The 10,415-nt window shown below is 49.2% G+C and overlaps 5 protein-coding genes and 2 non-coding genes across 7 annotated transcripts; 3 read left to right on the top strand and 4 right to left on the bottom strand.

Moving 5' to 3' along the window:
• The first annotated feature begins 273 nt into the window (after positions 1-273).
• Positions 274-467, top strand: LOC149724152 (U2 spliceosomal RNA). Its single transcript, XR_016386862.1, has one exon. It is a non-coding gene; the product is annotated as a U2 spliceosomal RNA (small nuclear RNA).
• A 3,813-nt stretch (positions 468-4,280) lies between these two features.
• On the bottom strand, positions 4,281-4,721 carry LOC149724151 (histone H2B.1-like). Its single transcript, XM_089893356.1, has one exon. It carries the CDS (start codon positions 4,719-4,721, stop codon positions 4,359-4,361), a length of 363 nt encoding a protein of 120 aa, XP_089749482.1. The 3' UTR covers positions 4,281-4,358.
• A 421-nt stretch (positions 4,722-5,142) lies between these two features.
• Positions 5,143-10,287, top strand: LOC149724146 (histone H2A type 1). The gene has a single exon (XM_089893355.1). The coding sequence runs from the start codon at positions 5,143-5,145 to the stop codon at positions 5,518-5,520; it is 378 nt and encodes a 125-aa protein (XP_089749481.1). The 3' UTR covers positions 5,521-10,287.
• LOC149724150 (histone H3) lies at positions 5,769-6,230 on the bottom strand. The gene has a single exon (XM_089893354.1). It carries the CDS (start codon positions 6,228-6,230, stop codon positions 5,820-5,822), a length of 411 nt encoding a protein of 136 aa, XP_089749480.1. The 3' UTR covers positions 5,769-5,819.
• Positions 6,466-6,824, bottom strand: LOC149724149 (histone H4). Its single transcript, XM_089893357.1, has one exon. It carries the CDS (start codon positions 6,822-6,824, stop codon positions 6,513-6,515), a length of 312 nt encoding a protein of 103 aa, XP_089749483.1. The 3' UTR covers positions 6,466-6,512.
• Positions 8,232-8,860, bottom strand: LOC149724148 (histone H1.0-like). Its single transcript, XM_089893353.1, has one exon. It carries the CDS (start codon positions 8,858-8,860, stop codon positions 8,300-8,302), a length of 561 nt encoding a protein of 186 aa, XP_089749479.1. The 3' UTR covers positions 8,232-8,299.
• Positions 9,555-9,663, top strand: LOC149724147 (U6 spliceosomal RNA). The gene has a single exon (XR_016386785.1). It is a non-coding gene; the product is annotated as a U6 spliceosomal RNA (small nuclear RNA).
• Positions 10,288-10,415: the final 128 nt, after the last annotated feature.

The following is a 10,415-nucleotide window of genomic DNA, read 5'->3' as shown; positions in this document are numbered from 1 at the left end:
CAGTTGTTATTTTTCTAGTTATTGTTCGAATTTAAAAAAATATATATAAAATTTTTATTTTTGTGGGGGAGAGGGTGGCAAAAAAAAGAGAAGAGGAGGTAAGATAAGGAGGACCAAGAGCAAAACGCTGTTGGAGAAATCATTTGACTTCGATCAATTCAAATTATCCCGTGTGTCTGGTATAGCCCAGTTCCACCGGGGCGCGGTGCGCCAAAGAGCAAACGCATTTAAACCGCTTATCTCGAATAAGTGATCCGGAGGACCTACAGAGGTATCGCTTCTCGGCTCTTTGAGCTAAGATCAAGTGTAGTATCTGTTCTTCTCAGTTTAATACCTGGGACGGAAACGATTCGTTTCCTCTATGTATTAATCGGATTTTTGAACATAGGGCATGGTGCTGGAGCTTGCTCCACCCTGCTCACGGGTTGTCCTGGTATTGCAGTACCTCCAGGTTCGGCCCACATTCCACTCCGGTGGAATAATAACAAACCAATAAACAAACACATTCTCCGTATATATGCAAGGTCCATCCTGCCTTACACTTTCGAAGAGTAAAATTTGCCAAAGAAAACAGTCCCGAATAAATGTCCAAAAAGTAGTCAAACTTGTGTAACTTTCCAGTAGAAAGAAGCGGTATGTACAGAAAATAGATTTATGGGCAACTGTTAGGAATTTTGTAAGTTGGGGGTTACAGGAATTAGGAGCTAGGGGTAGGTGGTGACGTCGGGGGATCGCGGTTAGTGATAGCGACTGTGCATGGGGTTAGGGTTTGTGACATCAAGGCTAAGGGTTTTTTATTACATTCATTAAAGCTGGAGGGATACAGAAAAGACTGAGAACAGCGATATAAAATATAGTTTGAGCCTCGGCCCATATTCTTACCTTATTCAAATAGAATGCCCGAACATGTCGGACATGTTCACTTGGAGTCGAAAAACAATCTTCGTTTACTGGGGAATTTAAGCGCTATAATCTAGTTCGTTTGTTAAACGAATGAGTGACAATTCCTAATGTTAAAGTGGCCCTTGAGAAGAAAAGTTAACATCCCCGATCGCATGACACGAGACGTGAAGAGTGGGGCTCTAGCTTACCCGTACCAATATTGGAAAACTACAGAGAAGATCGCGCTGGCCTCAAGGAAGTCAAACAGTGCTTAATTCAATTCGTTAAGTATACGTCCGGCCAAACTTTTTGGGACCCTAGGCAACCCATGAAAGGTAATACGTTTAAACAACGAAGGTTGCCCTTAAATGGGAAGTTTAACATTTCCCGTGACAATTCTTAAGCATCCAAGCCACCTACATCACACAATGAATTCCATAATTGGAACTGTACAGAGAAGATTGGCTTGGCTGCCGGACAAGAAAAAAATTGAAACTTTAAAACGTTCGGAGTACGTTTAAAAGCTCATTAACTCTTTCGTATGTATATTGGTGGCCCTGAAAAGGGCCTTACACATCAAGCAGTCCTCTACATTTGCCATGCCGTGCCGTGAACGTGACTTGACTTGACTTGACTTGACTTGACTTGACTTGACTTGACTTGACTTGACTTGACTTGACTTGACTTGACTTGACTTGACTTGACTTGACTTGACTTGACTTGACTTGACTTGACTTGACTTGACTTGACTTGACTTGACTTGACTTGACTTGACTTGACTTGACTTGACTTGACTTGACTTGACTTGACTTGACTTGACTTGACTTGACTTGACTTGACTTGACTTGACTTGACTTGACTTGACTTGACTTGACTTGACTTGACTTGACTTGACTTGACTTGACTTGACTTGACTTGACTTGACTTGACTTGACTTGACTTGACTTGACTTGACTTGACTTGACTTGACTTGACTTGACTTGACTTGACTTGACTTGACTTGACTTGACTTGACTTGACTTGACTTGACTTGACTTGACTTGACTTGACTTGACTTGACTTGACTTGACTTGACTTGACTTGACTTGACTTGACTTGACTTGACTTGACTTGACTTGACTTGACTTGACTTGACTTGACTTGACTTGACTTGACTTGACTTGACTTGACTTGACTTGACTTGACTTGACTTGACTTGACTTGACTTGACTTGACTTGACTTGACTTGACTTGACTTGACTTGACTTGACTTGACTTGACTGACTTGACTTGACTTGACTTGACTTGACTTGACTTGACTTGACTTGACTTGACTTGACTTGACTTGACTTGACTTGACTTGACTTGACTTGACTTGACTTGACTTGACTTGACTTGACTTGACTTGACTTGACTTGACTTGACTTGACTTGACTTGACTTGACTTGACTTGACTTGACTTGACTTGACTTGACTTGACTTGACTTGACTTGACTTGACTTGACTTGACTTGACTTGACTTGACTTGACTTGACTTGACTTGACTTGACTTGACTTGACTTGACTTGACTTGACTTGACTTGACTTGACTTGACTTGACTTGACTTGACTTGACTTGACTTGACTTGACTTGACTTGACTTGACTTGACTTGACTTGACTTGACTTGACTTGACTTGACTTGACTTGACTTGACTTGACTTGACTTGACTTGACTTGACTTGACTTGACTTGACTTGACTTGACTTGACTTGACTTGACTTGACTTGACTTGACTTGACTTGACTTGACTTGACTTGACTTGACTTGACTTGACTTGACTTGACTTGACTTGACTTGACTTGACTTGACTTACTTGACTTGACTTGACTTGACTTGACTTGACTTGACTTGACTTGACTTGACTTGACTTGACTTGACTTGACTTGACTTGTGGCGCTGCGTTTGAACGTTTTGACATGGCCCGTGGTGTGGCGTGTGGCAACGTGGCGCTGGCCCGTGGGTGTTGCGTTTGGCAACGTGGCAGACATGGCCCATGACGCGTGGCGCTGCGTGTGACAATGGCCAGACAGCCAGACATGGCCCTTGTGAGCGGCGCTGCGTGTGGACATGGCCAGACATTAACCCCTGGTGTGGTATCGCAATACGAGACATGACGCGTGGCGCCGCGTGTAAAGAGGATTAATTAGATATAGCGCCACCACTTTTCTTGGTGGAAATGTGTTAAAAACGAAAAAGTACGTTTTCGGAACGTCGGGGAATCATGTGCTCGGCGCTCTATTTAATTACAAAGAGCGCCACCACTTCCCGTGGTAAAAACGTTTTCAAAACGTAAAGAATACGTTTTCAAAACGTCGAAGCTTCTCCTGCTCGGCGCTCGATTTATTAAAAAAATGCGCCACCTTTTTTGATGGGGAAACTTTTGCAAAACGTAAGCGGTTTTAAACCGTCGAAGATTCTTTTGTCGCCGCCACTTTTCGTTTATAAAACGTTTACCTGACGCTTCGAGAGCAGTTGATGGGTCGGCCCACATGGCGCGGCCGACAGCGCGACGCGGCAGGTGGGACGGTCGCGCGACATGGAAACATCAAAGAAACAAAGCTGTTGCCAATGCGGAAAACGTTTGTAACACGTTTGCGCAGCAAGACTCGAACCTTCCCGAAACACAAGTGCAAGAAATCAGTCCTAACAAACAGTGCGCCTATTGGTTTGGCAATGTATCCTTTCGAACCTTCTCGAAACAACGGAAAAAAAACGATCGAGAGCTTGCCTGCAGTCTTGACTTTCGAACCTTCTCGAAACAAGAAAGAGAAAGTGGCCAGCTTGAAAGGCTGTACGGCGCCGACGCCTATTGGTTTTCTGTACATTATGTCGAACCTCCTCGAAACAGAAGGGATGCGCGACGGGTGGACAGCATGTCTGCGGGCGGCGCGACGCAGCAGGTGGTCGCTCGCACGACATTGTACAGCAGGGGCCGTCGAGCAGCGACGACGAGGCGGCGCGACATTGCACAGCGGGCGGCTGTCGAGCGACGAGGCAGCGCGACATTACACGGCAGGGGGCTGTCGCGCGGCGGCGGGCGGTGCGACTAGACGCAACAATGGCGGCGGGTTGACCTGAGCTGGCTTTCTGACCTGACCTGAGGCTTCTTGAACTGACACTGACAATTTAACATCATTTTCAAGGGCATTTCGTTTTAAATACCCCGCGGAAACGCTTTATTGGACAATCGCCTAACCAATTGCGGTTAGACTTCAAATACCGCTGACCTAGCGTACCTTTCCTTGACCTGTCATGACACCACCTACACGCGACCGTTAGGATTTTCCCGCTTTCTTAGTGCGGCGTGATTGGTTCGTTCACATGCCGCGTCAATTGGCGACGCAACAACCTGAAAGCGACATGACAAAATGGCGCCGCTTAAGATTGCATCTCGTTTACTGAATTGGGTGGCTCTGAAAAGAGCCGTTTGCAGAGTGATGGTTCCGTGGGTACTTCTCACTTGGAGCTGGTGTACTTTGTCACGGCTTTGGTTCCTTCGGAGACGGCGTGCTTTGCGAGCTCACCGGGTAGTAGCAGACGCACTGCGGTTTGGATCTCCCGACTGCTGATGGTGGTACGCTTGTTGTAGGTTGATAGTTTTGACGACTCCTGCGATATGCGCTCGAAAATGTCGTTGACGAACGAGTTCATGATGCTCATCGCTTTGCTGGAGATGCCAGTGTCGGGGTGTACTTGCTTCAGCACTTTGTACACATAGATGGAGAAGCTCTCCTTGCGCTTCTGTCTTCGCTTCTTTTTCTGGTCGGCCGGCGCCGCTTTCTTCACAGCTTTCTTCGTTCCTTTGCCTGAGGGTGCCATTTCGAATGATACGTTGCCAACGAATCGCTTGAACTTATAGTAACCGGCATGCAAATGAGGATCGAAAGAAGCCTCTGTTATATTCTTCCTCGCACCTCATTGGTTCTGGGGCTGCTGTCGACTTTTTTCGTGACGTGCATGCAAATGAGGATCGAGAGCAGCCTCCGTTATAATTTTCCTCGCATCTCATTGGTCGCTGCGGCTCTCTCGCACGGCTCTGAGGCTGCTGTCGATCTTTTTTGTGACGCACATGCAAATGAGGATCGAGAGAAGCCTTTGTTATATTTTTCTTCGCCTCCCATTGGTCGCCGCGGCGCTCTCGCAAAATCCTAAGGCTGCTGTCGATTTTTTCCCTCGGTATATAAGGTGGGCGACCGCCGATTCGGTATTCATAGACCATTAGACAGATCAAACTAACAGAATGTCAGGACGAGGAAAAGGCGGAGGAAAATCCAAGGCGAAGCCAAAAAGTCGGTCGTCGAGAGCAGGCCTGCAGTTTCCAGTCGGTCGGGTTCACAGACTGCTGCGAAATGGTCACTACTCTGAACGAGTTGGGGCCGGCGCACCGGTTTACTTGGCTGCTGTTCTCGAGTATCTTAGCGCCGAAGTGCTAGAGTTGGCCGGCAATGCTGCCCGTGACAACAAGAAGACCAGAATTATTCCCAGGCACCTTCAGCTTGCTGTGCGAAACGACGAAGAGTTGAACAAGCTATTGGGAAAAGTAACCATCGCGCAGGGCGGAGTGCTACCCAACATTCAAGCTGTGCTCTTGCCTAAAAAGACCCAGAAGAAAGCTTAAATTGCAGTCCTTCGTAACAAATCAAACGGCTCTTTTCAGGGCCACCCATATTTCAATTAAAGAGATGCCGTTTATCGGTTGTAATTTTACTTGCCGAGTTTTAAACGAACGATACTTTGCAGCAAATGTTTTGCGCAACCGTACAAGTTTTCACCGACACAGTACTTTTACTAAACGTCGGCCCGACGTACATCGGCACTCGACTACATTTTACATTAAAATAAAAACACAGTGATCTCTTTGGCAAGTTTGGGTGGCTCTGAAAAGAGCCGTTTATGAGTGGTAGAACAGATTGGGGTCTAAGCTCGCTCTCCACGGATTCGACGAGCCAGTTGAATGTCTTTCGGCATGATGGTCACACGCTTTGCGTGGATGGCGCAAAGGTTGGTGTCCTCGAAAAGCCCGACCAAATATGCTTCGCTCGCTTCTTGAAGTGCCATGACGGCGCTGCTCTGAAATCGCAGGTCGGTCTTGAAATCCTGCGCGATCTCGCGAACAAGACGCTGGAACGGCAACTTGCGAATGAGCAGCTCTGTCGATTTCTGGTACCGACGGATTTCGCGCAACGCGACTGTACCCGGTCGGTATCGGTGAGGCTTCTTCACACCGCCTGTTGCGGGTGCACTCTTCCTGGCGGCCTTCGTCGCCAGCTGCTTGCGCGGAGCTTTGCCTCCCGTGGATTTTCGTGCTGTCTGCTTGGTTCGTGCCATAACTCCTGCTAAACTTTGAATGTGCTCGTTACCTCGACGGGGGTCGGTTCTTATACACAACGAGCGGCGATCTAATTGGATAAGGCCTGACAACCAATCAGGAGCCTAGGTGCGCGGCGCAGTTCTAGCCTTCGTTGTAATCGGGCGACGGGTAAAATTTTCAGACATCGAACGTCGCAAGTTCCGCGCGTCGCCAACGGCCGAAGCAGCAAGCAGAATTTCTCTTTGTACAAAAATGGGTGGCCCTGAAAAGGGCCGGTCGAAATTGTGGGTGGTTTCAGTCTAGCCGCCGAAACCGTATAGAGTACGTCCTTGCCTCTTGAGAGCATAGACGACGTCGAGGGCGGTGACGGTCTTGCGCTTGGCGTGCTCGGTGTAGGTGACAGCATCACGGATCACGTTCTCCAAGAACACTTTAAGGACGCCCCTTGTCTCTTCGTAGATGAGACCAGAAATTCGCTTGACGCCTCCACGACGAGCCAACCTTCGAATCGCAGGCTTGGTTATGCCTTGGATGTTATCTCGCAGCACTTTGCGATGGCGCTTCGCTCCTCCCTTTCCTAAACCCTTGCCTCCTTTTCCTCGTCCGGACATTATTTCTTTGACAGTACAGCTTTTCTACAGAAATACAGCAACTCAGGACACGTACAGCGTAACTAACAGCAGCGATTGGCTCGCCCAGAGAATATATAGCCCGCTTACGAACCTTATCGAAACAAAAGGTGCAAGGAAATAACAGTGCAGACCGATCGGCCATTGGTTCTTCAATGCATTCTTTCGAACCTCCTCGAAACAAAAAGAAAAAAGCGAACGAGACCTGCAGGTTCGATATTCGAACCTTCTCGAAACACAAAAAGAGAGAGGACGGCTTAAAAGGCAATGCGGCTCCGAACGCCTATTGGTTTTCCCATGCATTATTACGAACCTCGTCGAAACAGCGTAGAAAAAAGCGGCTGAGAGGTTGGATTGCACCATTTCAGCGATCAGTTCGGCTATGTCGCAACGGGCGACGTAGCCCGACACAGCGGCGGGCAGCCGAACGAAGGCAACGGGTGGGTCGCGCAAAGCGACTGCAGCCAGACCGACGCGACAGGTGGGCCGGTCGCGCGACACCGACTGCCGCCAGACCGTCGCTACAGGTGGGCCGGTCGCGCGACACCGACTGCCGCCAGACCGACGCGGCAGGGGGGCCGGTCGCGCGACACCGACTGCCGCCGGACCGACGCGGCAGGGGGGCCGATCGCGCGACAATATACAGTGGTTGACCGTCGCGCGACATGGCTCAGCAGGGGAGCGTCGCAACATGATGCAGCAGGTCGCTGGTCGCACGACACGGCAACAGCAGAGAAACGATGCTCTTCCGAAAGCCAAATCGTTCGCAATACGTTTACGAAAGGTCGCTTCGTCCGTTTTTTTGGCGGCAAGATGTTTCGAACCTTCTCGAAACAGAAGATATGAGCGAAACAGCTTTAAAGAGCGTTGTGGCGCTGCCCGGCTATTGGTTCTCCTATGCATTCTTTCGAACCTCCTCGAAACACAGTTGAAAAAAAGCGAACGAGGGCTGCAAGTACGATTTTCGAACCTTCTCGAAACACAAAAAGAGAGAGTCCGGCCTAAAAGGCAACGCAGCTCTGAACGTCTATTGGTTCTCCCATGCATTTTTTCGAACCTCCTCGAAACTGAGTGGAAAAAGGCGAACCAGGGCTGCAAGTTCGACTTTCGAACCTTCTCGAAACACGAAAAGGAAACGGACGGCTTAAAAGGCAATGTAGCTCTGAACGCCTATTGGTTTTCCTATGCGTTATTTCGAACCTCGTCGAAACAGCGTAGAAAAAAGTGACGGAGGGGTTGGATTGCACCATATCAGCGATCACTATAGCTATGTCGCAACGGCTGGCGTAGCCCGACACGGCGGGGGTCGTGTAGCCGTCTGAACGCAGCATGGGGTCGGTCGCGCCGAGCTGCGGCGCAGTTTAAAACACTAATACTTCAGTAACGATATAGGTGACACTCCTTTGGTATTGGGGTGGCTCTGAAAAGAGCCGTTTTCTGCTGTAGATTTTGCGCAACTACTTTTTGCCTTTAGTTGCTCTTTTGACCGCTGGTTTCTTTGTAGGCGGCGGCTTTGGTTTACTTGCCGTTTTCGCTGCCGGTTTCTTTGGTTTGGTGGCGGTCTTTTTTGTCGACTTGGCGCTCGCCGTCTTGGGCGCCGGCCGCTTCGCGGTGGTTATTTTCTTTGCACCGCTCGCCAGTTTCTTCCTTCCCGCCGGGATTTTCTTGGCGGGAGTCGCTGTCTTTTTGGAAGTGGCCGCCTTTGTCGATTTGTTTGCTGGTTTCTTGGAGTTAACGACCTTGGCAATTTTGAACGACCCAGAAGCGCCTGTGCCTTTGGTGTGCTGAATTTCGCCCTTTTTCGATAGCCGCTGCAAACATTGACGGATCCGCGCCGCCGCTGCATCTTCTTTAACTTTATAATTGGCAACCACGTACTTGACGACAGCCTGTCGCGACGACGACCCCGACCTCTCTTTGCTGGCTGCGATTGCTGCCTTCACCATAACTTGGTAAGTTGGGTGCAGCGGGGCTGCCGCTTTGCTGCCTGCCTTCGATTTAACTGCTGCTGCTGCCATGACTACAATAGATTGACTAACAACTACAGGCGCGGGTCGAACGCCTTTATACCGATGCGTCCTAGAGCGCGAGCGACGGGAGGTCCCGATTGGCTGCGCTCTAGACCATTCACATACCAGACAGTCAACGACCGTGCCTATGCTTTCTCCTTATGCGAAAAAGTCATAGTTTTGTTCATGCGTATATATAACGTTTGTTCGAACCTACCCGAAACAATTTTTCGAACCTCATCGAAACGTTTGTTTCGAACCTCTGCGAAACAGTGTTTCGAACCTCTGCGAAACAGTTTTTTTGGTCGAAACGAAGTGCTGTGGCCAGCTTGCAGTTTCCCCTATGCTTTGTCCTATACCTTGTTTGTTTATTTTAAACTGCCTTTTTCTCGGGTCTCTCCTTTTGCCGTATCTCCTTTTTCTTTGTTTTTTTTCTCTCGAACCTGCCATTTTTCTTTCGAAACTCTTTTTTGTTCTTTTTTTATCCATATTTTGCCCATTTCTCGCGTCCGTAATATGTCGTTTGTACATTTCCCTCCAGCGCAACTCGACGCGAGACGAATGCGCGGTCTAGCGGTCAAACAGGCACAATCTTTTGTTGTATCCTGTCAAACATTATCGGCTGCGCGTATGCGATTCCCTCGGTCCAAAGTTTTCGGATGAACAAAAATCGACATTTTAGATGTCGTTCTATGGCATAAATGTACTTGCTTCGGCAGTACATATACTAAAATTGGATCGATACAGAGAAGATTAGCATGGCCCCTGCGCAAGGGGTGCACCGCGATCTTCACTACGGCTTGCGCAAGTATTTCGCAAAACGTAGTGAACAAACCCGCGCCTTGGACGCCTAGCGGCGGGACGGTTCGGCCGTTCTCGCGGCTTTTCGCCGGTTTTCGCGGCTTCTCGTCACTTTTCGGCGGTGGTTTCGGATCCGAAAGTGGCAGGAAGTCCGCTTTTCGACGTTTTTAGGACGCAGACGGGCCGGTGCTCGTCGTCCCCCCTACCGGGAGATCACGCTTGCCGGTCAAATGCGGCGCGAGACGGCTAAGGGATCGAACGGCCCTTCTCAGGGCCACCGAAAGAGATAACAGAGATAACCGACCACGAGGAGAGATGAGAGATGCTGCTGCTGCCAAGAAGGACGAGGGATGCTTCCGCCGGCTCTTCGAACGGTCCTTCTCAGGACCACCGCAGAGATGAGGGTACGCTGACCCTGCGAACGGCTCTTTTCAGAGCCTCGACGGAGACGGGATCGCGTGTCGTGGCTCGGGGGGGCGCTTTTAGGCTTAGGCGTACGCGTGGCTGTGTGGGTGTCAACGATACGCGTCCGTTGACACCTCGCACGTCCAAATCGGGTCACCAGCGGCGGAGATAGGCTTATCCACGCACCCTATTACCCGCGCGAGAGAATGACGTCAATTTTCCGATAAAAATCGCTTGTTTGTTTATTTTATTTTTCCTTTTTTACCGTCTGGATCCGGCCTCTCTCAGTAAATGGAACACAATTGGAACATTACCTGCTTGTTTATTTTATTCGCCTTTTTTTTCGGTGCCTGATGAC

Source organism: Ciona robusta, unplaced genomic scaffold (assembly GCF_009617815.1).
Source record: "Ciona robusta unplaced genomic scaffold, ASM961781v2 AP042741.1".
NCBI classification, from domain to species: Eukaryota; Metazoa; Chordata; class Ascidiacea; order Phlebobranchia; family Cionidae; genus Ciona; species Ciona robusta.
Note: the sequence above shows the minus strand (reverse complement) of the source record. Positions and strands in the feature narration are given on the sequence as shown.

Excerpts from the sequence above, each read along its gene's own strand:
- LOC149724151 (XM_089893356.1), bottom strand. The coding sequence starts at position 4,721 with ATGGCACCCTCAGGCAAAGGAACGAAGAAAGCTGTGAAGAAAGCGGCG.
- LOC149724149 (XM_089893357.1), bottom strand. The coding sequence starts at position 6,824 with ATGTCCGGACGAGGAAAAGGAGGCAAGGGTTTAGGAAAGGGAGGAGCG.
- LOC149724148 (XM_089893353.1), bottom strand. The coding sequence starts at position 8,860 with ATGGCAGCAGCAGCAGTTAAATCGAAGGCAGGCAGCAAAGCGGCAGCC.
- LOC149724150 (XM_089893354.1), bottom strand. The coding sequence starts at position 6,230 with ATGGCACGAACCAAGCAGACAGCACGAAAATCCACGGGAGGCAAAGCT.
- LOC149724146 (XM_089893355.1), top strand. The coding sequence starts at position 5,143 with ATGTCAGGACGAGGAAAAGGCGGAGGAAAATCCAAGGCGAAGCCAAAA.